General features: G+C 38.0%; 9 protein-coding genes across 20 annotated transcripts in view; 7 read left to right on the top strand and 2 right to left on the bottom strand.

Annotated features, from left to right (window-relative positions):
* LOC124313778 overlaps positions 1-27,917 on the top strand; it is a 311,762-nt gene that overhangs the window by 39,144 nt on the left and 244,701 nt on the right. The gene's annotated exons all lie outside the window — the stretch shown is intronic.
* Positions 1-27,917, top strand: part of LOC124313335 (F-box-like/WD repeat-containing protein TBL1X) — a 258,370-nt gene that overhangs the window by 25,937 nt on the left and 204,516 nt on the right. The window lies entirely within an intron of this gene.
* Positions 878-4,257, top strand: LOC124312946 (eukaryotic translation initiation factor 4 gamma 3-like). Its single transcript, XM_046777550.1, has 16 exons — positions 878-1,112; positions 1,177-1,295; positions 1,367-1,476; positions 1,543-1,635; positions 1,692-1,749; positions 1,863-1,911; positions 1,980-2,110; positions 2,201-2,260; positions 2,330-2,467; positions 2,533-2,670; positions 2,730-2,936; positions 2,994-3,073; positions 3,128-3,302; positions 3,367-3,634; positions 3,735-3,796; positions 3,863-4,257. Exons 1-16 carry the CDS (start codon positions 1,001-1,003, stop codon positions 4,004-4,006), a joined length of 1,944 nt encoding a protein of 647 aa, XP_046633506.1. The 5' UTR covers positions 878-1,000; the 3' UTR covers positions 4,007-4,257.
* On the top strand, positions 5,047-13,496 carry LOC124312821. Of its 9 annotated transcripts, none has more exons than XM_046777308.1 (16): positions 5,060-5,192; positions 8,548-8,684; positions 8,944-9,248; positions 9,315-9,532; positions 9,602-9,847; positions 9,912-10,025; positions 10,082-11,354; positions 11,452-11,501; positions 11,563-11,777; positions 11,853-12,014; positions 12,074-12,274; positions 12,339-12,413; positions 12,472-12,620; positions 12,781-12,949; positions 13,077-13,196; positions 13,284-13,496. In XM_046777308.1, the coding sequence occupies exons 3-16, from the start codon at positions 8,944-8,946 to the stop codon at positions 13,320-13,322; spliced, it is 3,336 nt and encodes a 1,111-aa protein (XP_046633264.1). In that variant the 5' UTR covers positions 5,060-5,192; positions 8,548-8,684; the 3' UTR covers positions 13,323-13,496. The 9 variants fall into 9 exon arrangements, with proteins under 9 accessions (XP_046633261.1, XP_046633260.1, XP_046633259.1 ...); XM_046777306.1 differs by lacking the exon at positions 5,060-5,192 and adding an exon at positions 8,390-8,488; XM_046777309.1 differs by lacking the exon at positions 5,060-5,192 and adding an exon at positions 8,403-8,439.
* Positions 13,790-17,629, top strand: LOC124312936. Of its 2 annotated transcripts, none has more exons than XM_046777528.1 (13): positions 13,790-13,929; positions 14,535-14,839; positions 14,899-15,113; positions 15,176-15,421; positions 15,486-15,602; positions 15,799-16,013; positions 16,081-16,239; positions 16,444-16,647; positions 16,713-16,787; positions 16,848-16,990; positions 17,047-17,212; positions 17,324-17,437; positions 17,516-17,629. In XM_046777528.1, exons 2-13 carry the CDS (start codon positions 14,535-14,537, stop codon positions 17,567-17,569), a joined length of 2,013 nt encoding a protein of 670 aa, XP_046633484.1. In that variant the 5' UTR covers positions 13,790-13,929; the 3' UTR covers positions 17,570-17,629. The 2 variants fall into 2 exon arrangements, with proteins under 2 accessions (XP_046633484.1, XP_046633485.1); XM_046777529.1 differs by having other exon boundaries at positions 17,324-17,460.
* On the top strand, positions 20,882-22,979 carry LOC124313323 (CD63 antigen-like). Its single transcript, XM_046778194.1, has 4 exons — positions 20,882-21,084; positions 21,703-21,891; positions 21,964-22,140; positions 22,212-22,979. The coding sequence occupies exons 1-4, from the start codon at positions 21,025-21,027 to the stop codon at positions 22,515-22,517; spliced, it is 732 nt and encodes a 243-aa protein (XP_046634150.1). The 5' UTR covers positions 20,882-21,024; the 3' UTR covers positions 22,518-22,979.
* Positions 23,379-24,951, bottom strand: LOC124313350 (ubiquitin-conjugating enzyme E2 E1-like). 3 transcript variants are annotated; one of them, XM_046778233.1, is made up of 5 exons: positions 24,785-24,951; positions 24,153-24,413; positions 24,037-24,087; positions 23,836-23,968; positions 23,379-23,757 (listed from the first exon to the last, which is right to left on the bottom strand). In XM_046778233.1, exons 2-5 carry the CDS (start codon positions 24,374-24,376, stop codon positions 23,512-23,514), a joined length of 654 nt encoding a protein of 217 aa, XP_046634189.1. In that variant the 5' UTR covers positions 24,377-24,413; positions 24,785-24,951; the 3' UTR covers positions 23,379-23,511. The 3 variants fall into 3 exon arrangements, with proteins under 3 accessions (XP_046634189.1, XP_046634188.1, XP_046634190.1); XM_046778232.1 differs by having other exon boundaries at positions 24,153-24,416; positions 24,785-24,949; XM_046778234.1 differs by lacking the exon at positions 24,785-24,951 and adding an exon at positions 24,701-24,716 and having other exon boundaries at positions 24,153-24,416.
* Positions 25,110-27,342, top strand: LOC124313172 (cyclin-dependent kinase 10-like). The gene is made up of 10 exons (XM_046777951.1): positions 25,110-25,216; positions 25,286-25,405; positions 25,710-25,782; positions 25,849-26,023; positions 26,086-26,188; positions 26,252-26,351; positions 26,415-26,564; positions 26,628-26,924; positions 26,989-27,113; positions 27,201-27,342. The coding sequence occupies exons 2-10, from the start codon at positions 25,313-25,315 to the stop codon at positions 27,231-27,233; spliced, it is 1,149 nt and encodes a 382-aa protein (XP_046633907.1). The 5' UTR covers positions 25,110-25,216; positions 25,286-25,312; the 3' UTR covers positions 27,234-27,342.
* On the bottom strand, positions 27,265-27,901 carry LOC124313441 (39S ribosomal protein L42, mitochondrial-like). Its single transcript, XM_046778372.1, has 2 exons — positions 27,658-27,901; positions 27,265-27,545 (listed from the first exon to the last, which is right to left on the bottom strand). The coding sequence occupies exons 1-2, from the start codon at positions 27,849-27,851 to the stop codon at positions 27,323-27,325; spliced, it is 417 nt and encodes a 138-aa protein (XP_046634328.1). The 5' UTR covers positions 27,852-27,901; the 3' UTR covers positions 27,265-27,322.

Below are 27,917 nucleotides of genomic sequence, written 5' to 3'. Positions count from 1 at the left end.
TTGCTCAAAACGTAATTAAATCTCTCCAATTATAGAACAGCCCAAGCATATGTCTAAGTCTGAGATCACCTCAAAAGGGCTTTTGTCCATTTGTCCTGGTGATCCAGGACAAATGTCAGCTAAAAAGAAAGAATTCGGACATGACGTTCACCAACCATCCGACCACTCCATCGATCCGTGCATTTCATTCATTGTGTCACAACGAGCGATCGTCCACTTCCGGCCATGACGAAAGACGAGCAAATCTATTAGCCTCATCATAGCTTTCGCTTTCCTTTTATCATCGGAATTGATTTTCGTAAAGTAATCATAAAGCATCATAGTTTCAGTCGATGTTACCAGCGAGAATATTCTTTTTCGAAAATATGTTTTTTAACAATGTTTGCCCTATGACGTGATCTTTTTATTTTTAATGAGCGCATTCTTATACAGCTGGAATGCTGGACACCTTAAGGACACCGCATTTGCTTCTAGGAAGTACTTTTCTATCTTTAATTTTAAACGATTTATAGTGACAAACTAATTGACATATTTTTAAATTGATTACCATTTATTTGCTACCGAACTCGTGCTGAAAATAAAGTATTGACCTGCATTGTATGAATGACGTATAAATAATAAATTTTAAAAAGGATTTTAAAAAATGGAATCAGTAGAACATATTTTTATCATTTTATTCCAACCTTGTTACAATTTTGATTTTAATGAAAGTTGATTTTTAAATAATTTCCGCGTAAAATCATCCGATTTCATTTCTGGTGAAAAAATTCAGAACTATTTGCAGCCTTGCAGGCCAGACCAACCACTTGTCCACCAGAGTGCTCCCTTGTTATCGCTTAAGGGCATTAGTAGGCACTTGCCTATGCTCGTGACAAAATTCTTCAGCTTCATTTTGTTCAAACCGCTCAAACGCGTGGCATCGAATGGTGTTCATAGATCACTCTCATTTTCTACCTAGATTTAACTAACAATACTTGATTTCAAACATTTTAACACAATTATGGCGATTCCGTTTTCTTTGGGCTCGTTGCCAGCGAATTTGAAAGAAATGGAACAGTATCTGGATATTGCTTCCGACTATGAATCGATAGACTGTGCTGTTAGCTACTGGTGTATGCATTTTGAAAGCATGGTATTTCTTCCGGCGTTAATATCCATCTTGTTTTCCCTCTTTAGGTCGATTGTACGCTCTTCAACAAGGTTTTATCCTTCAAAAAGGAAAAGAAGACCTAGATTATTTGCTTGATCTCATGGAGTGGCTTGGGTTGAAAAAAGAAGAGCTGAAATCCCTGAAGGTAACAAGATTTTAAGGTGAATTGGTGAAAATTTGTAATTTTCTGTACTATTTATTTCGTTTCAACACCAGACTGTCTCTGATTTGCTTGAGGCCCGAATTCATTTGGAAAATGTGGTTCTTAAGTTCATAAACTGGGCGGAGACAGCGTTTAATTTATTCCCATTCAACCAATATAAAAAGTGAATATTAAAACGATCTTTTTCTTTGAAATTACATAGCAGTGTGAGCATATTATTTATCTGCAGGATTGTTCTTGGGGCCTTCTCCTCTGCCAGGACATTGTTGGACGTGTGCTCTGTGTTTGGGGAGCTAAGTGAAGAAATGTCTTCAAAAAAAAAGTATTAAATTTTTAATACTAAATGAATCTTTTCATTTTACACTCATTGCATTGTAGGTATGTCGATCTCCATTTGGCTAGCATGAAAACCGGCCAATATCTCTTCAGCTTAGAGGTAATATAATCTAAAGACTGTTAAACAACTGTATTCACTGGAGAAATTATTTTCTATGTTCTGTTTTGGAAGATCAACTACTTTGTAACATTAGCGCTCATTGTTGATTATAGGTAACAGCAGGACAAACAACTTCGGTTGTACAGGATCTGAGCTCCCAAAGTATGTCTGAAAATGTGAAATATTTTTTTTTTTTTTTATAATGTTCTGAAAAAATTGATTTATTACAGAGCAATGGAGTCCAGAGGGGAAAAAGATATACGACCGAGTTTTTCTTTTGGAATTGCGAAACAACCCGACATCCCAAATATTACCTGAAAAATTGATCAACGAAGAAATCACCCGTGGGTCTCCGCTAAAGGTATTTTTGATTTTTTTTTTTATTATTTCTTTAAAGTTAGCTTATATCATTTTTTATTGAGTAAATTTTTTCACCATTTATTTTGAAAAGGAGGACGTTTCCAATAATTCACCAGAACGCTTGATTGTTCCTAAAATTTCGCAGCCAAAGGTACTATTTGTTTCCCTACTTTTTCAAAGTTTCCAAGTGTCACGTTTATTCTTGGTTTAATATTTTTAGAAATTTTCAAATAAAGAACCTTTGAAGTCGAATAGGATTGTGCGTAAACGATCTGAAGAAAACTTACGCAAACCCGAAAACCGTTTTAAGTTGAGGGAAAAGAAAGACATGTATATTCCCGATGGAGTCGGTATAGAGGTAAATGGGAAATTAATGACTCTTTATCTCATTAAAGATTTTGCATTTCTGTTGTTGGATTGCAGGAGTACCTCAAGAACGTCGTTAAGATTTTGAATGAACTGACTCCTTTAACGTTTGGGAGAACATTGCCAAAATTCAAAGCTTTGAATCTCAACACTGAAGAACGTTTGTTGCGAGTCTCTCAATTGATTTATGAAAAGGTTTGGTGGTTTATTTGAACTGATGTCGTCCTATCATTTAATTATTTTACTTTAAATAGGCTCTTGAAGAACCCAATCTCTCGTTGATGTACGCCAAAACGTGCCAATCTTTGTCGTTAAAGAAGGCAGAGTGCGATTCGAATTCAACTGAAACGCCGAACTTCCGATCAATGCTGATGGATCGTTGCCTGAGTGAGTTTGATAAGACAAGCACCGGGCAGTACGACGTTGAGAATAAAAAGAAAGAAATTGATTGCGCTGAAACGGTAACGATAAGCTCAACTTGTTGATCATAAAATTCTGTACCAATCTTAATTTTCTAGGAGGCAAAGAAGGCTGAAATGGAGATGGAACTAATAGAATTGCAGAATAACCGAAGGAAATATGCTTTTGCAAACATCAGGTACAACGATTGTGTGATTGTAATATTTCGAAACTTATTGGGCAATTTTTTCAGGTTTATGGGAGAATTGTATAAAATCAAAGTGGTTCCTCTGAGATTTGTACATGAGTGTATCGTCTGGTTGTTGAGCCAAGATAAAGATGAAGAAGCGCTCGAGTGCCTCTGCTTTCTTCTGATTTCCATCGGCAAAGATTTAGAGGTTCCCAACAAGAAACCAAACCCGAACCCGGTTGGTCCTTTTCCCCCTAATTTAACTCAGGATAACGTGTCAATTTTTTGTTTTGGTAATTTAGAAAAACAGGGAAATGATGACTACTTACTTGAACAATTTGATGGTGATCGGTAACAAGGCCGAAATTTCCGACCGTATCCGTTCCCTTATTCGAGGTGTCATTGATCTACGCAATATCGGGTGGCTATCTCACGAAAACAGCAACGTCGTTCAAGCCAATGAGATTCCCAATAAGCGTGAGGGACACTCCAATGGCCATCAATTACCCCAGGACATTAGTGTCAGCAATGGCATTTGTCGTGATGTTGTCGACGACAAAGGGGAATCAGGTAAACCGTCAAAGTGCCTTTTACATTTTAACAGTTCAATCTATAATCGTTATTTTAACCTGTCGATTGTCGTTACCCCATGGAACTTTTATTTGTTTAGGTGACGTGAATGATTCCATCGAGAGTGAAGGTTCAAATTTGCTGGAGAAGGAGAAACTTAAGGTATCCACAACTTCTTGTATTTTAGAAAGTTAATTGTTTGTTGATAAATAAATTGATTTCGTTTAGGCGTCTGAAGATTCTCAGGTGGTGACAATGGCCGGAATTGGCGAGGATTTGAGTTCCTTAATCTTAGGAGCTTTAAACGAAGCTCCGGAGTTGATTGTCGAAAATGGTGTTGTTGCAAGTGAAACTTTCTTGATCCGTCTATAAGATTGTTACTGAAGCATGAAGATTGAGAATGATGAAGAGAAAAGTTGTTTTTGTCTAGGGGCAGTAGACCGAGATAGGCCGCTACAGCATGTAAATGTGCTCATTTAAGTGAAGAGCTATTTGAATTGTTGGTTAATCGCTCTCCCTTTCCATTTAACCTAGCCTTTCCTACGTTTTCTGTTTTTACTTTTTATGTGCTTGAAGCAGTAACATGGATTCAGCGAAATAAAACCTTTTTTTGGATTTCGAAACTGATGTGGGAATTCACTTTAATCAGAGCTTAATGGGGATGGGAAATATTTATTGCTTTAAATCGTATCTAAGAAAGAAATCTGCCAATTCTTCTGGCTGCGGAAGAATTGTCCAGGATTCGTTTTTTTGTCTTCACACCGGCATCACCAATACGTCTAGAAATCCGTTCCAAGATTTTAATCAATGAATTGGGAAGAGGGGTTCTGAGTCGGTGGAATATAAATTAAATTACTTCCTGGAACGACGCATTTTGGTTTGACAAAGGCCATAGAATGTCGACTCTTGTAGAAAACTGCCCATCCTTGAATCATCTTCGTGGAAGTTTATTTTGTATGGCTAGATGTTTGTTACATCACTTACAAATAAAAATAAAACCACATTGGTTTCAGCAGTTTCAGTATGACGTGAAAAAAAAATTCACCGGAATTACAACATCGGCCAGCATTCTGAGCCTTTCTAGAAAATTTAATCTTTATTTTTTTCTGCTATGCATATGGAATAAATACCTCAATTAGTATTGGGTAAGGAGGTACAATCCCATAGACATGACTTGTTAGGATCGAGGAGCTTTAGGGTTCAGGCCGCATGTCTTGATCGTTGGTATTCGCTATTGGACTATTGGTGTTGCGTTAGTGTTGATCACACGAAATTAAAGGTACTGATTGCTACCCACGTTGGAGTTAGATTAATTTATTTCGCGCTTTGGATGCAGGGCTCTTTTCTTTTGTAATTTGGAATAAAAACAAAACATAAAAAACACAATTCAAATGTTAAGTGCCAATCGCCACCGCTTTTAATCGAATCAGCACAGCAGACGACCTAAATTTCAGTTAACGCCTAGAACTGCAGCAGTACAGAGATCAGCACTCAGCAGATAAACCAGCTAAACCCACGAAATTATGTACTAAATAAAGTTCTATTTGAAGATTTTAAGGTAATATAAGTTTTTTACAAATTCAAATTTCTCAAGTCTTATCTTGTTGACAAATGCAATGGCTATTTTCCACTGCCAAACAAATAGTTTTTTTTTTCTCCATCCAACAAATATAGTAGTTAGCCATATATTTTTAAAAAATCACAGACTGCGGTATCGTTAATCAAGACATCACGTTTCTGATTCCTTACCTTGAAATTAATTCACACATTAAGTGTTAGTTTACTTTTTTATGGAAGATAAGACCACAGACTCAAGGTTAAAATTCTGCTTTAGAACCATTTCCTTTTATTGTCTTGATAATATTATTCTTTTCCTACTGAAACAATAAAATCATTTGGTGACCATCATGCCCAATTAATTTACGTGAAAATTGATCAATTGATTAAGTATGATGACATTTTTCAGTAAACATAAAATTGAAGCAGCAGAATTATTTCATTCATGCTTATTCATTATGATGCAGATGGCCAGTGAAGAATATTTGGGACCACAACTGAAAAAGGTGAAAATTGAGAAGGAAATGCTCTTTACCGGAAAAAATGTGCGTTGCCAAAATCCGTTACTCCTGAGCCAAAGTTGGTGCGGCTTCTTGTTTCTCGGATATTGGCGAGACAATGAACACGAGAAAGAAGTTGTGGTGAGAAGAATTCAGAAAACTGACTGCCGAGAGAACTGGAAAAACATCATTGATCGTCATCTAGCAAATTCTCTAAACCACGAAAATGTTTTGAATATTATCGGATATGAGGAGGACATGGATCGCTGGAGGTAACTCCTTTATTATATTCTTCAATTTAAACCAGTTATTTCCAATACGGTTTGTTTTAACAGATATTTTGCTCTTGAACGGTTCGACGCCACTCTGGAACAGTATTGTAATGGGAAATACACGGGACCTGTGCCATTGAAAGCCAATGCCCTTTTTCAAATATCCAACGGACTAAATTATTTACACGATAATGGGATTTCACATGGTAATCTAAACCCTCAAGCAATTTTGATTTTTGGTTCTCAGCCATTGATGATGAAGGTCTCGGATTTCGGATTTTGTAAGCTCTATTACTTCTGCAGAAAAAAAAAATTTGTATTAAACTCTTCTGTTTATTATTGTGTTTTAGACGGTGAATCCATTGGTTCGAATACAAGTCTGTGTCATCCGAAATATTGGATGTTGCCGCGGTCTTGGTCAACTATTTTAGATCAAGACGGCCGTTTACTGATAAAATCGACTGCTACGGTTTACGGAGACGTATTTGCTGCTGGCTGCCTATTTTTTTATTTCCTAAAACGTGGACTGCATCCATTTGGCGACACGGAATCGATTCTAAACAACATCGCAGAAAATAATCCAGTTAACCTTCATAGTATGATGGATATTTGTAGATCTCTTGTGTCTGTTTAAAGAAAACATTCTTATTTAACTCTTTTGATATATTTTAGGATTATACGAAGGCAACTTTGCCTATAAATTAATCAAGGATATGATCGGAGAATTTCCTCAAAATGGGACCCAGTTTCTGCGTATTGCCACTACACAATTCAAAAATGTCAAATGTAAGTGAATTCTTGATGGTTGTTGTATCACAATAATTAATTATTTTTTGCAGTACCAGAAATTGTCGCTTTGGAACGTTTGTGTAATGAACTCAAAGCTGAGAAGGAAAAATCAACGGAAGCTCAACTTGCCATGGTTCAGACCATTTCCGATTTGCACCGTTCCAGTGAGAGTAGCAAACGCGAGCTGGAAGCAGTTGCTGCTAATCTAAAACATGATCTCGACGTCGAAAGAAAGAAAACAATAGAAATCACTGTTACTCTGCAGGACACTGAAAAGCTTGCGGAATCCTTCCGTCAAAAACTATTGGCTTTGAAAAATGAAAAAGACTTGAATGAGGCAACACTTAAGAACGAGAAGATCAATCTTGAGAAGCAGCTCCTGGAACGTGATTCAAATTTGAAACGGACCATCGAAGAACTCCAAACAATTGACGTCACGTCTCTACAAACTGAAAGGATGTCTTTTAAAGCCTTGTCTGATTTGAAGAGCTCCAGTGATAACGATCGACGCAAGCTGGAAGGTACAATCACCAATCTTCAGCAGGAACTGGATGCCGAGAAAAAACAGACATCGGAGCTGGTTGTCTCTTTGCAAGAATTAACGAAAGAGAAAACCGATGCAAATGAGCGTTCAGAATCCTTACAGCGGCAGCTATCAGTTATGGAAAAGAAAGTCGGATTGATCCGCAAAAAACACGAGAAAGAGAAGCGTAGTCTTTTGAAGCGACTGCAGGATCGTTCCGTCATTGCCGAAACACATACTGCGATAGCAAAAGTAAAAAACAATCCGTCAAGACAAGTTCCTACTTTGGCGGTTATGGCCGGTTCTAGTGACAACACCCATATCCAAATGGAAGCCATCGTTGCTAATCTGAGACTTGAACTGAAAGTCGAGAAACAACGGACTTCGTTGAAGGAGGTTTCGGTTCAAGCGCTAACCCTGGCCAGAAATGAAGCCAACAAGCTTGCGGATTCGCTCCAACGTAAACTATCGGACATGGAGATTCAAGTAAAAAATTTTGCCACATCTAAAGGAAACCCCACAGCCCAGTCTAAAGAATCCAAAAATTTGTTAGCGGACACCCGAAAACGATTTGAGAAAGAAAAACAAGATCTTTTGCGACAACAAATGGTCATGGCCAGTGAAAAATCCAAAATGACTCTGGAAATTCAAATCCTGTCATCGTTAGTTTCGGAACTAACAGACGATTACAACTCGACTAAAAAGGAGAAATTACAGATAATGGCGCACCTGGAAGAAGTTGAGCGTGAGTACCAATCCCTTCGGAATAAACTTGATCCTCCTGTAGTTGAACTGTCAGATTCGGATCTAGAAGATGATAGGTAAAAGTATTACCTTTTTATTTGTTGCATATAAAGTGGTGTAATTTTTGAAATAGAATCTTTGAATACACATAGGAAATTGGTTTTTAACATATTTGATTTGCCATTGTCCGAGACTTCACCTTCATTAACACAAATGTAGAACGTAAGATATATATGGTTATCTAAAAATGTATCATACAGATGATTTTGATGGAATATGAATAGGACTTAGGACACGGAAGAAGTCAACAATTAAAATGTTTAGTGCCAATCGCCACCGCTGTAAATGCTATTAGCAGACAACCTCAATTCCAGTTCTTACTGCAGCAGTACAGACTACAGACTAGCAACTAATAAACTGGTAAACCCACGACTAATTATTAAATAAAGTTCTATGTGAAGATTTTAAGGTGATATAAGTTACAACTTCAAATTTCTCAAAGTCTTACTTTGCAATATTTAATATTAGGTGTAAGGTAAAATCGCAGACTGTGGCATGGTTTAGGTCTTTAGGAGTAACTCCTATACCATCCATGCTGTGGTATCATTAATCAGGACATCAAGTTTCTGATTCCTTTAGGATTGAAATTGATTCCCAGATTTAGCGTTAGTTTACTTTTTTTTATAAAAGATTAGACTACAGTGTAGGTTAAAATTCTGCTTTAGAACCTTAAAAGCTTAGCTTTATAAATTTCTTTTTATTGACTTACTGATAATACTTTTCCAAGAACATCAATTTGTGATCAACTTGCCCACTTAATTTACGTTAACACATTCTATCTATTGATTTTTGCCATCAACATAAAAGTTAAGCATCAGAACGATTTCATTCATGCTCTTATTTATTATGAATTTTATGATGCAGATGGCTAGTGAAGAATATTTGGGGCAGCAACTGAAAAAGGTGAAAATTGAGAAGGAAATGCTCTTTACCGGAAAGAATTTGCGTTGCCAAAATCCATTACTCTTGAGCCAAAGTTGGTGTGGCTTCTTGTTTCTCGGATATTGGCAAGACAATGAACACGAGAAAGAAGTTGTGGTGAGAAGAATTCAGAAAACTGACTGCCGAGAGAACTGGAAAAACATCATTGATCGACATCTAGCAAACTCTCTGAACCACGAAAATGTATTGAATATTATCGGATATGAGGAGGACATGGATCGTTGGAGGTAACTCCTTTATTATTATACTTCAATTTAAACCAGTTATTTCAATAATACGGTTTGTTTTAACAGATATTTTGCTCTTGAACGGTTCGACGCCACTCTGGAACAGTATTGCAATGGGGAATACACGGGACCTATGCCATTGGAAGCTAACGCCCTTTGTCAAATATCCAACGGACTAAATTATTTACACGAAAATGGGATTTCACATGGTAATCTAAACCCTCAAGCAATTTTGATTTTTGGTTCTCAGCCATTGATGATGAAGGTCTCGGATTTCGGATTTTGTAAGCTCTATTACTTCTGCAGAAAAAAAAAATTTGTATTAAACTCTTCTGTTTATTATTGTGTTTTAGACGGTGAATCCATTGGTTCGAATACAAGTCTGTGTCATCCGAAATATTGGATGTTTCCTCGGTCTTGGTCAACTATTTTAGATCAAGACGGCCGTTTGCTGATAAAATCGACTGCTACGGTTTACGGAGACGTATTCGCTGCTGGCTGTCTTTTTTTTTATTTCCTAAAACGTGGACTGCATCCATTTGGCCACATGGAATCGATTCTAAACAACATCGCAGAAAATAACCCAGTTAACCTTTATAGTAAGATAAATATGTTTGTAGATTCTCTTATAATCTTATATAACTCTTTTGTGATATATTTCAGGATTACATAAAGGCCACTTTGCTTATGAATTGATCAAGGATATGATCGGGGAACCTCCTCAAAACGGGACCCAGTTTCTGCGCATTGCCGCTACACAATTCAAAAATGTCAAATGTTAGTCTGAATTCATGATGGTTATTGAATCGCAGTAATAATTTCTTTTTTTGCAGTACCTGAAATTGTCGCTTTGGAACGTTTACTCAAAGCTGAGAAGGAAAAATCAACGGAAGCTCAACTTGTCATGGTTCAGACCATTTCCGATTTGCACCGTTCCAGTGAGAGTAGCAAACGTGAGCTGGAAGCAGTCGCTGTTAATCTAAAACATGATCTCGACGTCGAAAGAACGAAAATAATGGAAATCACTGTTAGTCTGCAGGACACTGAAGAGCTTGCGGAATCCTTCCGTCAAAAACTATTGGCTTTGAAAAATGAAAAAGACTTGAATGAGGCAACACTTAAGAAGGAGAAAATCAATCTTGAGAAGGAGCTTATGGAACGTGAAGCAATTTTGCAACGGACAATCGGAGAACTCCAAACAATTGACGTCACGTCTCTACAAACTGAAAGGATGTCTTTGAAAGCCTTGTCTGATTTGAAGAGCTCCAGTGATAACGATCGACGCAAGCTGGAAGGTACAATCACCAATCTTCAGCAGGAACTGGATGCCGAGAAAAAACAGACATCGGAGCTGGTTGTCTCTTTGCAAGAATTAACGAAAGAAAAAAAAGAAGCGAATGAGCGATCAGAATCCTTGCAGTGGAAGATATTTGTTTTGGAACGCGAAGTCGAATTGAACCACAAAAAGCACGAGGAAGAGAAGCAAAGTCTTCAGAAGCAATTGCTGGTTCTTCAGAATCAACTGCAGGAACGTACCGTCATTGCCAAACAATTTAGTGTAAGTCCAAAAGTGAACGATCCGTCAATACAAGTTCCCACTTTGGCGATTATGCCCGGTTCTAGTGACAACACCCAAATCCAAATGGAAGCCACCGTTGCCAATCTGAAACTTGAACTTGAAGTCGAGAAACAACGGACTTCGTTGAAGGCGGTTTCGATTCAAGCGCTAACTCTGTCCAGAAATGAAGCCAACAAGCTTGCGGATTCGCTCCAACGTAAACTATCAGATCTGGAGATTCGAGTTAAAAATCTGACCGCATCTAAAGAAAAACAGGCCAAAGGATTCAAAAGTTTGTTAGCGGACACCCGCAAACGATTCGAGAAAGAAAAACAAGATCTTTTGCTTCAACAAATGGCCATGGCCAGTCAAAAATCTAAATTGACTCTGGAAAATCAAACCTTGTCAGATGAATGCAACTCGACTAAAAAGGAGAAATCACAGATTATGGCGCAACTGGAAGAAGTTCAGCGTGAGTACCAATCCCTTCGGAATAAACTTGATCCTCCTTTAGTTGAACTATCGGATTCTGATCTAGAAGATGATAGGTAAAAGTATCACCCTTTTATTTGTTACATTTAAACTTAGTGTAATTTTTGAAATACAATAATTGTATACAGACAGAAACATGTTTTTTTTTTTCAGAGCTGATTTGCCATTGCCTGGGACTTCACCTACATCAGCACCTGTTGAACGTAAGATACATATGGTTTTTCCCTAAAAACGTTTCAGACGGATGATTTTGATCGACTACAGGACAATTTAAAGAAACTTTGAGATATGTACCGGGAAGTGGGAATTTCATAAGCCGTTTCCATCCATCAAAACCGCTTCTCGCTTGCGTCTTCCTGTCGAATCAAGTGACATTTTTCACGGGGACTAGTGGGGCTGCACCCTTTTCGACTTGGAAAGAAAATGCCGTTAAGCTTCGAGGGCACAGTATGATGGAGATTAAAGTTCTTGAATGGAATGTAAGTAAAACCTTGTTTTCAGTTTATATTAAAAACTGAGTGGCGTTGATTATTTAAACCTTCAATAACGAAAAGGATGTAGGTAATCAGTTGGCCGCTGCCTACAGTGACGGTGTTGTGATCGTCTGGAGCTACCCAAGTGGAAAAGTCCTCTTTCAAATGAAGAAACACTTGAAGCAGGTCGATCAACTAGAATGGAATCCATATCGATCAAACATATTTGCTTCTCGTGAAAATGTAAAAAGGTCTTGTCGGTAATTGTTCGCTGAATTAATTAATCTCCATTTCCAATCCAGGGCCAGAAAGTAGTTTTGCTGTGGAATTCGACAGCCGTTGGCTCAAACACAAATCATGTCTCCACAGTCGAACACGGGAAAAATGTCGAATGCGTGAAGTGGATATCTGAGAATCTCATTGCGCAGGGACTAGTCGATGGAACAATTCAAGTATCTGAAATAGGTGGAAACAAAACGAAAACTTGTCTAGTCAAGCACAGCGTGAGTTCTTACTCTTTACGATTTCATTTTATTATTTAATTCTTTTGGTTTTGATTGATTTTAGAATACTGTTACTGATTTACAATGGAATGACACCACGCTATATTTTGCTTCTTGTTCGGATGACAAATGGATCAAAGTAGCACAATTGCCAATCGCTCTCGTGATTTACTGATAAACTCGTTTCATATTCACAGATTTGGTCATTCAACACAACCATCAAAGAGGCTATGTATGAGCTGAACGTCATTTCGTATTGTTGCTGTTTAGCTTGGCGTTCGAACGGTACCACGGACGATGGAATTGAGGCAGCTAGGAATTCTGCAGAAAATTTCACTGTAGCCTGGTAAGTAAGTTAGATCGCGTTTGATTGAGCTAAAAATTAGATGTTTAGAAGTTAGGGAAAATTGAGTAAAGAATTCATATTTGAGACTTAACCCAATTTTTTTATCATAATTTTCCCAGTATGATTAACCGAATATTCCATGGTCCATTTATTTGTTTAGTGGCTTAGAGAATGGATCAATTGTAATCTGGAATCCGTTGGCAAAGGGCCGAAAGCATAGGATGTTAATGAAACATTCAGAACCGGTCTTCTCAATCTTATTTTCACCCAACGAACGGTTTTTGGCATCAGTGGATTTGAAAAGTGAACTCATCATTTGGTCCACTAGGGTAAAAACCTTGCATTTATTCAATTACTTAATCGATATAGACCCTAGTGCTATCCCGTTTGTGCAAATAATGTCTAATCTTCGACCTTCGTTGACTACATATCTTGTCTGTTTTTTTCTTCTTGCAGACTTGGATACCCCTATTCACAGGGAAATGTGACAAAAATTCCACTGGTTTATCGTGGCTGGCTACCGATTCATCGGACGATGCTGCTTATAAGTTAGCCGTTAACTCTAAAGATGGCCAGGTACAGCATTGTTTGTAGACTATTGTTGTAGTTCAAATTGTCCTTTCTATGCGAAGCACGTAATGAATTAATTTGATTTTATTCTAGGTTCGCGTTATTGAATTCGCTATTATTGAAATGGAATAACCGCTGCTTAGGAGGAATAATTACCTATAGATGTGCGGTCAGATAAATTATCCAGTTAATTTTTTCACGTATGATCTTTTTTGCAAAACACTTCCTTCGTTTCATGTTCTGTTATTTCAAACCAGAAGACGTTTAGTTAAATTTAATTTGAATATACATTATTGTAATTTCTAATTTGGGCACCTAGTTATGGCACGCTTTTACTTGTTTTGCTTTTCTTTTTTTCTTATATTGATACTGAGGAAACAATCAATAAGTTGCCTATGGGAAAATCGGGCATTCGTTTAGTGGGCTATCTTAAGAATTCTTTGCATTGATACTTCTTATCGAAATTCAAGTCAAGGAAGTTCAAGTTCTTATCAAATCTTACCAAAAATTTGAAGAGGACCATCTACTCCCGCGTAGCGATCGGCGCTAGGTGGCTGTAAAAATGTATCCACCAGATGGCTCAGTTGATCACCTTCTTCGACCTTCGTCGTTCGTCGTCGTCCATGCTTTCTTATTTGTTTTATGGTTTTTAACTTGTGAACACGTGAAATAGTTTTTCACGAATTTTTCAAAATATTTATCACTTAATTTTATCGTTATTTCAACATCAGTGATCATCGTAATTTAATCTTTAAACTTCATAATTTTACGAAATATTTAGTCCTATTCTCATGGTTATTGCTGTTGTGTTGAAAACAGCAAATGACCAAGTGCCCATATTTAACATACATGCCATCTTTTGAAATTAATTCACGACCTCACCAATCAGATATTCAGATCTCATCTAAAAGTTTTAAAGATATTTTGATACAAGTTTTTCTCTTTCTCTTCATACCATATACACATAAATTAAGCTTATCACATTTTGTGAAAGGGGTGATTTATAAGGGATCATCAATCAGGACAGCAAGTTGCTGATTGCTCATTGAAAGCTGATCAGTCAGTGTTGTAGCTGTAGGTTTGCCGTTGTATACATGCATTATACAAGAATGACTTGTCTTTCTTTCAAATCTTATGCTGTATATTTATTTGCATTTACCAACATTTAGTTCGCAGAATTTTTGTGATTTAACATCAGTGTGGGAACTATATGCTCACAAATTAAATCTAAGTTGTGTGCAAGAAAAATTTTTTTTATTGATTTATGAAGCAAGATAATTTTTTTCACAATGGAAGTGCAGAGCTTCCAGAACCATTTAACTATTTTTCTTTGTTATAATTTAGATGGCCAATCAAGAATGCATGGAACCACAACTGAAAAAGGGAAGAATCGAAGAGACACATTGCTTTACTGGGAAGAAGTTGTGTTGCAAAAAACAGTTACTATTGATTCCAAGTTGGTGTGGCGTCTTGCATCACGGGTATTGGCGCGACAATGATCAAGAGAAAGAAGTTGTGGTGAGAAGAATTCAAAAAGTGGACTGCCAATTAGACTGGAAAAACATCGTCGATCAACATCTAGCAAATTCTTTGAATCATGAAAATGTATTGAAAATTATTGGATATGAAGAGGATGTGGATCTCATGAGGTAAAATTCTGTTGCTTTTTTATTGAAACCAGTGATTTCCAATACAGATTGTTTAACAGATATTTCGCTCTTGAGCGGTTTGACGCTACCCTGGAACAGTATTGCAATAAGCAATACACGGGACCTATGCCATTCAAACCAAACACCCTTTGGCAAATATCCAGCGGACTAAACTTTTTACACGACAAAGGACTCGTACATGGACAACTTAATCCTAGTTCGATTCTGATTGTTCGGTCTCAGTCGGTTTTAATTAAGATTTCAGATTCCCTTCGTAAGTTCAAATTAAAACAAAATCATCCACCTAGTCAATGGGTAATACGTATTGTGCTCTAGATGAAAGTTTACAATACTCGGGAAATGATTGTCTCCTACATCCAAAATACTGGATGTTACCTGACGTTTGCTCACCTAATAGGCAAAGTAGGAAAAAAATCACGTTTGCTTTTACAGTTTACGGAGACGTGTTTGCAGCTGGATGCCTTTTCTTTTATTATTTGTCCCGAGGGTTACATCCTTTTGGGAATGTAAACGCATCCATTCCTGTCAACATAGCAAAAAATATGCCTGTCAATTTAAACAGTATGCAGTATTCTATCTCAGCTTGTTATTAAATTTGTTTGTTACGAATTTCTTTTATGATTAGGATTAGGCAGTAATCACTATGCTTACCGATCAATCAAGTATATGGTAGGAGAACCATCCCAAACCGGAACCCAGTATTTGCGTATAGCTGCTGCATATTTCAAAGATTTCTCTCCATGTAAGTTCCATCAATAGGCCTACTATTAGTCGCATCATCAATGTGTAGTGGTACCAATCTTACCAAAACGCTATTTTCAGCTTATTTGTTCAGTTTAGCGTTGTATTTTTTTTTTTTTTTAAATTATTTTCTTAAACATTTCTAAAAATATTTTGTCATTTGATGTAATTATTAATTCTAAATTTCTATAACGAAGATGAGTTCAAGGAAGTTGTGAAGTCGGTGCCTGAAATCAACGGAGAAGTGTTTTTCCACTTTCACCCAACGTTACCCATTCTCGCTTGTTGCAAATGCAATAGATTGACTATTTTCACTGCTTCCAAGGTTTCCATACCTTTTTCGAGCTGGAAAGAAGCCGAATTGAAATTTGAGGGGCAAAACCTTAAAAAAATTACGGCGCTTCAATGGGATGTAAGTTCTCTTTTTATTGTTCATTATTATGAATTTCATTGTTTTTGATCGTTCTTTTTTTAATAAGCATAAGGGAGACCATGTTGCAGGATTCCAAGATGGTTGCGTCGCTGTGTGGAGCTATCCAGTCGGTGAAATGGTCTTTCGAGTGAAGCAGCATTTGGAAGAAGTTATCGCAATCTACTGGTCTCCTTCTAAACATGAGTTATTTGCCACTTATGATCGCGTAAGTTTCAAACTTCCTTTCTTATTTTTTTTTTTTTCGTTTACTAATCATTTATCATTTGAGAGCATAGTTTTACCTCTAACTTTCTATTGTGTTCCGTCTGGTACTTTTTAAGGAACTCTTCTATAATTTATGAAATTTCTTTCATTTTCGCTTGCCGCCTTACATATTTTGTCTTCAATGCTGTTTTGATTTCTCATTTAGAATCGGCAGCAAATGTTACTTTGGAATTCATACCCTACACTTAAACAGAAAACTCTTTTTCACACAATTATGTGTGCTGAAAATATTGTTAATATGGCGTGGACGAATAACCAGCAAATCATTGTCGGGTTCGACAATAGCACAATCAAAATTTTTCAAATTGACGAAATCGAACCATTCCTTGTTAAAATATTTCAACTCAAAGTAAGTTTCCATTGAGAATTGTTTCTATTATTTGGGTCTTAATTTTGCCATCTTCTAACAATAAGGACAGTATCATCAGGAATTTATTTTGGGATGAAGCCACACAATATTTGGCATCTGTATCATTAAACAAGTTGAACGTAATCTTGTAACTTGCCCTAATAATTATTCTCCAATTAATTCAATCTTTACTTTTTTAGATTTGGTCTTTGAATAGCGAAGGAATTATTCACTCATTTAAGATTGACCCAAAATGCAATTGTTTTGCATGGCGTCCGAATAACAAAACAAGTGACGAAATTGACGTGGCCAGGAAATCATCAAACAATTTCAATTTTGCTTAGTTAGTAACTTGTAATTATTTATTTGTAAAAAATTTAAGTCAGCTTGTTTTGGTAGTGGACTGAGCAGTGGTTCGATCGTCGTCTGGAATCCCTTTGAAGAAACAAAAAAGCCTCTCATTCTTGATAAACATACAGATTGTGTACTTCTCCTCGTGTTCTCCCACGATGGAAAATTTCTGGCGTCAACTTCTAAAAACGAAATAATTATCTGGTCCACTGAGGTATGAGAATAATTAATTAGCCAGAAGGCGAATCGTCTAGAAAAATATCATTTCTTACAAATTCTTATTTAAACATTTCCTAACGTTTTATACGATTCTTTCACATTCCAGTCTTGGTCCCCTGTGTTCGTCGGAGAATCTGATTATTACGGATTATCGTGGCTAACTGCAGTTTCAAATGGGGAACCAGTTTATAAATTGGTTATTTCTTCAAGCCACAGCGTGGTGTGTATACTAAATTAACTTAAATAGCAAATCCTCAAATTGTTTAAATATCTATTTTGTTTTTAATTGAATTTGCAGATTCGCATTGTTGAAATTGCTGACAACGAAGTTGAAATTTTTAATAAGATGTAATTGATTTTAATTGTTGAAACTATGCTTTACTAAAACGCAGATATACCCCGATTTCCATTACCGAAGTTCCCATTCATTTTACGTTTCGACGCAAAACAACCACTAATCATTTAATAGCTAATTAGTTGCGTGCAAACACAATTAGCGATTGCTTGCCCATTGATAGTATCGACCCCCTAACTTGTTTGTTGGAGAAAAAGCGCACCATGGATTTTATAGCTTGATGTTGATTACGACCGTTCGTGCGCCTCAAAGCGAATCAAACTGAGACATCTTCCGGCGTGCGATGGCGTTATCAGCGTTTCCAGACATCTCTCTCTCTCTCCGAACTTTTCATTTCTTTTTTCAGATCCTTGTTTTCGGCCAACACGAAATGCAACCGGGAAAACCATGCCGGTTTCCTATTTCTCATGCACGTGTGTGAAGAGAACGATGTGTGCAAGTTCGTGCGTGCAATTGCATCAGATGCGACGTGAAATGGAACCCCAAAAAATACCAGCCTCGGCAGGACGGACGCAAAAGGATCCACGACACACACAGTACACATAATCTAAAATGCTATGCAGCCATTATCATCTAACCAAGTTATCCCGTTTTTAGAAAAAAAGGCCATAGGATCTCTCCTCCATAAACCATCACCGGAATCGAGCGGAATTAATCTGATATATCCACACAGAGTCTCTATATCTTTTCTCGGGGACTCAATCGATACCGTAGCAGAGGAGTTAAGGGCTATATCTATTTATCTCTCGCAATCAAGTTGTTGTGTCCGCAAACTGATTGGATCCACGCAGCAGCACGGAGCGGGAAAACGAATCGTGACGGGGGGTTAGAAAAAAAAAGAAAAAAGCAAGTTCCCGCCGCCGATAGGTTTTACTTTCTTTCTCTTTTTATTTCGAGTGGAATATAGAACAAGCACGAGCCTTGACACAGTGGATCACGGGGACGAAAAGCGGAGCTGATTGCTGAAGATTCTCTATCTCTCTCTTTGCCCCCCCCCCCCCCTCGGGGATATGATGACTGACTGGGTGTCCCTCCCACCCACGACTGAGCGAAGGTACAAAATAACTCGTAGACACGCGATTTTGTATATCTAAAGATATGCAAAGAGCTGGGCTGTTGAACGGTTTTATCCTTTGGTGTATTATTCAAGAGGGGGTTAGGTTCGTGCCGTTGGATCCGGAGGGGAGGAAAAAAAGCGGAAGTGGATAGGAAGGAGAAAGTTCGTCCGGTGGGAGATGGCAAAGATTAGCCGCGTGACCGAGCAAAGAGGGAAAAAAAAGAGACAAAGCCTCGGGGTTTATAGCAATAACGTGCGTAAACTGCTGCTTGCTTGGCCCGTTTCGTCGATCGATAATAATTCGTGTGTTTTATTTAGTCGGAACAGGTGAAAGTCAAACAATAACCCTGACACACGATAGAACGGGCGTAAGTGTAGGTGTAAGTAGTTTCTTGAATTGTCCCATAAGATTTCATGATGTTTCTTTATTTTTATTAGATTTTCCTTGAAATGAATTTCAGTTTGGAGCCAGCGGCGGTACAGCTGCTTATTGGATGAAACTGATTAGAAACGTCAACAAGGACGAGAGAAAAGGAGAAAAAACGTACCCCAACTTGACGTCAGATCAAATAATGAAAGTCGTAGAAAAAGAAAAAAACTGCAAAAGTAAAAGAAGTAACTGAAAGAGAAAAAGAAAACTATTGTGTCGTCCTACACAAAAGTCCAAAGTTAATCATCCGAGAAGGGGGGGACCATCATCAGGCAAGAGCAACAAAAAAAAATCGGGTAAATGATTTGAATTCTTTCCTTGTATATCCAACGAATGAATTAATTATAGCCGAAAAACTTAAAAGACATTCTGATGAAAGGTTCTTTCATGTTTGTTTTTCCAGGGGTCGTGTAAAAATGCTTGAAGAGCTGGTAATCTAAAATGGAAAAAAGTAGAAAAATGTGGGCGGCCATTAGGCAATCAAGAAGCGTGTATACCCAAGCTCGCCTGCCTGCTACTTGAAGTGCAGCTAGCTGTCACTCTTTTGGCACAGCACGCTCTCCCCTACCCTATTAAGTGTGTATAGGGATTCTAAACACATCCACCGGGGTCCGAAACTCGACTTTTGTTTTACAAACAAGAGAGCTGCTGCAGCGCCCATTTTTGTTTTTTAGTTAAGTCAAAAATCGTTAACGCTGAGCTGTGTGTGTGTGTACTCTTAAGGTGATTTCGCTGTATAGCCGACGAAAGTTGGAATAAGTAGTAAACTGGGAAGAAGTTAACGGGTGGAAATGATTCCAGATGTTCATTTTATTAGCCCTCCACGCTGTACTACCTTCCCGTGTGTTTCTTTTACGGGAGTTTGAGTGAGGGATCGATAATCGCGGGATTGAGTGCCATTATCTGATGGGATTTTTCTATGATGAGGGTATAAAAGCCAAGATGATTCACTTACACACGCGCGTCAGCTTTGGAATAGAGAATTTTTTGGTGAATCAGCGTGTGCAAGTGGGGAAGGATCAACATCCGGGATTTCTTCACTGATTTTATCTCCCCTTTTTTTTCCCGGGACGCATACGATGACGCTGGCGACAATTCATTTGACCACTTTGTCATCACGACACACAAGAGACATCGATTTTATCGATTGAATATTTCTCATACGAAACCTTTCGCGGTGACATTGTATTATTAGCCCTGCTGGGAAAATGTGAGTAAGATTGGTTGCCGAAACTCAGCCAGACGCAATAAAGAATTACAGAAAACTGAAGGTCCAATCAATATATAAAATGTGTACTTTTTTTTATTTTATTTATTTTTTGGGAAGGACAGGAAAATAAAACTCAGGGCCGACTTGTGGCAATGTACGTTCTTGCATTTGTGCAAGATATTATGAACGTGACGTCACGGATGATGAATCCAGGTGGCATTCCATGCATACACCAACAACGTGGCGATGAAAGGAACTATAAAAGACGGTTAAAAAATAAAAATGAGTCACCGTTTCTGTGTGTGGTGGCCCCCATCCGTTTGCATAAATTTCCGCTCCATTCAGCTCTCTAAGCCGCTTATTATTATAGTCAAGTCTTGGATCGAATAAATAAAATGTACCCGGATCTGAACAAGCGGATACAGAGCACGACAACAAACCATTTCCATGTTTCTAATCAATATGGATTTCCCTCTTTCACGTACTTTTCACGTCGTTGTCGCTATTCCACCATCGGATCTATTTAGTTTTTTTATTTCTTTTACACAATTTGTAAATTGTGCCGCTAGAGGCGCTGCGACCCATTCGTCTTGATAGTGGAGACGCAACATTTTACCGTTTCAGTCGTTGAGAAGTCGTCGTATCCTAAGGACATTAGTTGCACCATCTTCCTGTCGCTTCGAATTCAACAGCCAACTCTATTCGCTAGGTTTTGGTTTTACTTCAAAGTTTTATTTGCTTTTGTATAGTTCAAAATGGAGACGGGAATGAAATTCATCAAGTATTTGCTCTTCATCTTCAATCTACTGTTCGCTGTGAGTAAAAAAAATTGTTTCTAAAGTTTTTATCAGTTCCCCCAAAAACGCCCCTCGTCATTTGCTACATGGCGTGTCTGAATGTTAACGTGGTTTTTCCCCATTGTTGCAATGCCCAATTTTTTGTTTCGTGTTATTCGACATTTTATCTGATGCTCTAACGCATGACGGAAAAATGGAGCCAGACTTTTCTTTTGTTCACAGGCTGGTTTGAAATCTATAAAACTTGGGGCTTACGTATATTTTTTTCCTCGAATAACGGGGGTGATAACTTCTTTTTCTGGGAAAAGAAAAACGAATGGCTCGACAAATTTCCATTTGCTGCCACGGGCAACCGTGTCAACACATCGAACTCTTTTTGAAAAACTTGTTTCAACTACCTTTCTCTCTTGGGGATACAGTTTTCTTCTTTTTTAGTTTTATATATGTTCCCTTTTTTTGTTTAACTACTTTTGCGGTAGTGGGGTTGCGTTCAATCTTGTGGCGTGGATGATATTCTCCTTTATTGTGTTAGGGGGTCGTAAATTGTGTCTGGGATCCTCGTGTCTGCAGTCGACGACCACCCCCGTATATTATTATATCGTGTTAATAATCTTTTTATTGCTTTTCTCATCTCAGGTTTCGGGCATTACGCTCATCATCACGGCGGCTGTTATTCAGGGACTCTATGCCACGTATCTGGATTTCTTGGGAAATGAATTCCTATCTGCTCCCATGCTTTTCATCATTGTTGGTGTGGTCATCTTCCTTGTGGCTTTTTTCGGATGCTGTGGTGCAGTCAGAGAAAATAACTGCATGATGATTACAGTAAGAGTGACCTTGATTTTATTATGGCAAATGGTGGTTTGACTAACAGTTGGAAATTTTGTGTGTGTGTAGTTCTCAGTCTTCCTTGCAGTCATCTTCATCTGTGAACTTGCTGGGGGTATTGCTGCCTATGTTTTACGAAATGATGTGGATGTCACTTTGACTGAAAACATGTACAAAGCTCAGCAACAGTACAATGTCACTGGTCATGAGGGAGTCACAGAGACATGGAACATCATGCAGAATGAGGTAATGTGATTATAATTTTTGCTTACAAAGACTTTAGAGAGTTAACCCATTTTCTAAAATCAAATTTTCAGGTTCACTGCTGTGGTGTCAAGAATTACACTGACTGGGCAAACACAACCTTCAGCCATGGCATCAATGTCCCAGACAGCTGTTGCAAGGAGTACACAGTTGGCTGCGGATCCAATATGATCTTGAGTCCCGACGCTGACGAACGACTCTGGACAGTCGGATGCGTCCCTGAGCTCGCCGAGCAAGTCAAACACAAGGCAGGTGTGTTTGCCGGTATTGGGGTTGGCATTGCCTTCATTCAATTGATTGGTATTGTCTTTGCTTGTCTCTTGGCCAAGGCCATTCGTGGCAGTTATCATTCCGTTTAAAAACAGCTATACTTTTTTGGCTTTTGTTTTGAGCATCTGAGAAAGATATTGGGTTAATGGAGCACTAATTGAACCGCACTTGAAGGCTCGTTAAATATAATACGGGCACGTTTTAACATGAGGGAATCCGCCTGTCTTCGATATATCTTCTATAATTCTTGTTGTGTCTTAATTAATGAGTCTAGTTCATTTAGCAGGTGAAGAGATAAAATTATCTATATTGAATTTTTAATTGTTCTCTTTTTGAATTCGAATTCGGTCAAATGGGCTAAAATAATGGAATTTTCTTGATGAACTTAAGTCATAGTCGGGATGTGATTTTTGCGTAAAACTTTTTCGTTCAACATGTTTCCATCCCGGTATCATATTTACCTTAACCTTCCCTCAAGATATTCTTTCGCGTTTCTTACAAAAAAATGATACAATGATTGTTGTAGATATATCAATACAAATGAAATTTTACATCAAATTAAAAAATTTGAATTCGTGGGATTTTAAACAAAGTCGTGTATTTTCTTCTACCTCTGCAATTCCAAGAGGGCAAAAAAACCATTAATAAGAAATTTCGAATTATGACACGAGAATGGTGTGGGGTTGGGAAAGGGGAGCGGGCGGGAGTTACGACGGGACGTTGAGAATTTTTTTTTTGTTTTTTTGCGTAATTTTTCCAAACAGAGTCCTTATTCCAAACAGCGAGATGTGCGTCTTTCAATGGATAGGAGGGAATTTCTTTTTTTACTTTAAAAGAAAAAAGTTTTATGTGGACCAGACTAGAGCTTTAAGAAAAAATCCTCTAGGTGTGCCGAAAATAATTAGATGGGGGGGGGGGGGAGTAATGATAAGGAAAACAACCAAAACAAATCAAATGAGGATGTTGTTTTTTATGTAAAAAAAGAAAAGAAAATTCCATGAGTTGTGGCGGATTTTGACAGATTTTTTTCAAAGGGGAGTTTTTTTTTAAGAAATGAAAAAATTAGGAAAGAAACAAAAAGAATCACGTGGCGTAACGCTTGGTCCAGAGCCGGGCAACACGATCGTGTTCTTCTCGATTCTGCAAGTACTGTGTGGCGATGCTGCCGACAAGTGGATCGGCGGGGTTGCAGTCCGTCAATAGCGAGCAAATTGACAGCAACACTTTGGAGATGGTCAACGCTGGGGACCAGTTGTCTTTGAGGATATCCAGGCAAATAACACCTTGGCTGTTGATGTTGCAATGATAGATTCTCGTCCGAAATGTTACCTGCGAAGAAAAAAACCCCAGTCCTTAAATAAAGAAAGAAGACATAGAAATGTTGTGAGGTGAGTGAACTCAAATTACCTTGGGTGGTTTAAATGGATACTCTGGAGAGAAGTGAATGTCAAGGAAAAAGACCCCACCCTCATAGACTGATCCAGGAGGACCCAGAATGGTTGAAACCCATTCATACAAATTATCACCTTTGGGTCCAGCACTGAAATATTTTTTCAAAAATGTTTAGATTTTTAACTTTTGAATTATCACTGCAAATTTGTGGCATACCTGCAGTTTGGAGGGGGATCCAGTGTGATTTCTGCCAACTCTTTCTGTATTCTGCGTAAGAAATGAAAAGTTGAAGATTGAAATGTCAAACTGGGATGCTGCAACAAGTAACATACCTTTTGGCTGACGTGCTGAGTGCTTTAGACATCTTGGGGTTAGGTTTAGCTTCTTTGGCTTCTTTTACAGGTGGAGTAGCTGTGGTGGCTGGGTTGGTGGAGGACTGAGGAGGAGGTGAGGGTGTTGTATTCCCGTTAGCCTCAGTCTGACCACTGCTGCTATTAGAGCCCTGTTGGTGTTGGACTCTATTGCTGGATGACGGACCTGCTCCAGATGTGGACATGGAGCAGCTGATGTAGTAATGAGATCTCCAGATCAATCTGCTATAAAAACAAACAAACAAAATTAAAAGAATTGGCAAAATAAAGGTTTTGGAAGCTTTCCAACTTTTCATGGACAAAGTACAATCTTATCCATTAACTTATTATTAGATAACAGCACTCAATTACACAGAAATGATTACTGGGAAAGTTATTAAATAACTCATGTAATCCCTATGGGAAAATGTGTTGCTAACTCAAGTTTCAATCCTGGGACTACAATAATGGAAACCCATTTCTAGTTTTTTTTTTTTTCTGTGTGTCTGAGTTTCTTAACCCATTCTTACCCAAGCAAACACACAAAGCCTGAAGGGGACAAAGCCGACGACAGAAAATATAGAGATCAAGCTTGTAATAGAATTGAAACGTACCACAGAAAATGACTGACTTCAGCTGCGGAAGGAACGAATTGCTCCTTCGAATTGTAATTCCTCAATGGCAGGAGATATATTTAAAATAAAAGGATTGTTTTATTGGGGCGTTCTGACTCTCCTGCGAACGATACAGCAGCCACCGTCTAAGCGAATACATACAACATCCCCAGTTTAGGTTGCCAATTCTCACCTTGATTTAACCATTTTATCTTTTATCTTTTTATCTCTCCCTTTCCTTTGATTATATTTCGGATTATATTCATGAAATTTTCATTTCAACTCCGGTTAAATCTAAAAATATCGCATCAACATTAAAAATAAATTCTCTTTCTGTCACCCCGGCGAATTTGCCGCCACTGCAATCTCAGAAGGCATGACTATTGTTGTCGCGTGTTTTTTTTCCCCCTCAAGCAGCAACCTTTTTTTTATGTAATTTTATACGAATTGATTTGTACCCTATTCAATTTATGTGACATATAATTCTTTATATTTTTGTAGAAAAGACATTCAAGTCGATCGTAAACCATGATGCAGGATCCAAGCATTCCAGTCAACAAAAAGGGGGTTCTGACATCTTTCCTTACCGGTCAGCCCATGCCGATTCCGGAAAAAGATAATGTATTATTACTTGTTCCTTATATTTGCATGTTTATTTAGGGCTGTAAACGTGACTCGCATCCGGATAGTTTGACAATAGTAATAAATAGAAACTTTTAAGGAGTAATGAAACCTATGCAACAGGAAATCTGACGTTGGATATAGTTGCACTACAACACATCCTGTTCTCTTGAGTCACGTAGTATTAGTTCTATAAATAATGTTTTTCTATTGCTTTATCATCGTGTTCATTATATCGTAAGACTTTACTCGAAATTTATTGAGTGACTTCATTAACCACTAATTTCTTTGTTTGATGGTTTAGCTGGGCAAGTGCAGATCTGTCTCTGAATTTGAGAAGCTGAACCGCATTGGTGAAGGGACCTATGGCATAGTTTGTAAGAACATCAACTTTATAACACAGCATTCAGATGAATATTTTAATAATGTATTTTAATTTTTAGATAGAGCAAGGGATACCCGAAATGGAGAAGTTGTCGCGTTGAAGAAAATGCGTATGGAAAGAGAAAAGGATGGACTTCCACTCAGCGCCATACGTGAAATTACTTTGCTGTTGAATTGCCAACATGAAAATATTGTGGCCATCAAAGAAGTCGTGGTTGGCAGAAGTCTTGAAAGGTAAACATAATCAATAAATTTCATAGGCAACTGTATCTTGATTCCCGTTTTATTTGGCGTAGTGTTTTTCTAGTCATGGAGTACTGCGAGCAGGATTTGGCTTCGATACTTGACAATATGCCAAACCCTTTCACTGAAGCTCAAGTGAAATGCATTGGTCTCCAAGTATGAGATTTATTTTCTTGGCTTTTGGTTTTCAGAATTTCTAAATTTCCTTTTTCTCTTTAGGTTTTCCAGGGACTTGCGTACCTTCACAAGCACTATTACATCCACCGTGATCTGAAAGTTTCCAATCTTTTAATGACTGATCGAGGATGCGTCAAAATTGGTAAAATCAAATTTTAATGGAATTCCTTATCTGAATTGATCTACTCACCGTTTTCTTCATTAGCCGACTTTGGACTGGCACGTCGATTCGGTGAACCAATTAAACCGATGACTCCTCGCGTCGTGACTTTGTGGTACCGAGCTCCAGAACTTTTACTCAATTCTCCAACTCACACAACAGCCATTGATATTTGGGCGGCTGGTTGCATTCTCGGTTCGTGTGTCCTATTGTAAATGCGTTTCCTGTTTCGCTGAAGGCTCATTTTTAATTATGCAGGAGAATTGCTGCTCCACAAGCCTCTGTTGCCCGGCCGAACTGAAGTTCAGCAGCTGGATATGATTATCGAACTCTTGGGGACTCCCCATGCTGCTATTTGGCCTGAAATGGACCAACTGCCCGCTTTGCAGAATTTCACCCTCAAGTCACAGCCGTACAACAATCTCAAGAACAAATTCCCGTACTTGAGTCCAGCTGGTCTCCGGTTGCTAAATTTCCTTTTCATGTACGATCCAGCCAAACGAGCCACTGCTGAGGAGTGTCTCCAGAGCTCCTACTTCAGAGAACAACCCCTCCGTAAGTTTTCTCTTTTGCTTGACATTGTTATAGTCCTAATGTGATGTTTTATTGCTTATTGCAGCATGCGATTCCAAGTTGATGCCGTCATTTCCGCAGCATAGAAACATGAAATCAAGTCGAAGGGAAATGAACCAGCAAGATCAAAGGCAGCAAGAAAGTCAGTCGAACGACGGTCTCTCAGATTTGGTAAGTTTTTATTAAGATTTTATAAACTGTATGTGATTTATCTAGTTTGTAATTGTTTCTTTTTTCTTAAATTTATCTCTTGTCTAGCTCCAACTGCCGAAGCGTAATCGTGTCGATTAAAGTCAAAGAGGAAAGAAAACCTTAGACTTTCTCATTGTTTTGTCTTTTTTATTTTTTTTTACTTAACTACACGCATTTTTCACGATGCATTACAAAAATTCGCGATCTGGCTTATTTTTCTTTCCAAATTTCTTTCCTAGCCTGGGGAACCAACGATGTTTGGTTGTGGCGGTCATCTTCATTAAATATTCCCTTTGCTGCTGTGGCTTCTCGAAATGAAATATTTCTGCTATGTCTTCTTGTTCTGACCTGAGAACTTGGTTTACATCGATTGTCTTTGTTGGCATGGGAAGACTACATTCGTAAGGGAATCTGTGGGAACAAAAATTGGATTAATGGACAACAGTTTTTTTATTTTTAGACAAATCAAATAAGAATCAAGTATCAAATAGCAAAATTAATTTAAATGAGAGAAAATGCTTACTTTTGTTGGGGATGCCAGCACACAATTGTGTCTCCATTATCAGCCATGACAATTTTTTCCTCTGGATTTTCCTTTTGGATGATGTGGTTGCTTCGTATAATTCCATAGCCGAATAAGTTGGCATGCCTAGCACCAAAATTCAACAAACTTTTGTTTTGAGCAAGGCCGCTCAAAGTTTTTAAAGATGCGGCCATGTTTCTCGAAGAAAATGTGTTTGACAGTCGAGCAGACGAACACGACAGCGTTGCCATTATTTAAAA

The sequence above is a fragment of the Daphnia pulicaria genome, chromosome 9, assembly GCF_021234035.1.
Source record: "Daphnia pulicaria isolate SC F1-1A chromosome 9, SC_F0-13Bv2, whole genome shotgun sequence".
In the NCBI taxonomy this organism is placed as follows: domain Eukaryota; kingdom Metazoa; phylum Arthropoda; class Branchiopoda; order Diplostraca; family Daphniidae; genus Daphnia; species Daphnia pulicaria.
This window is presented reverse-complemented; position numbering and strand designations above follow the sequence as displayed.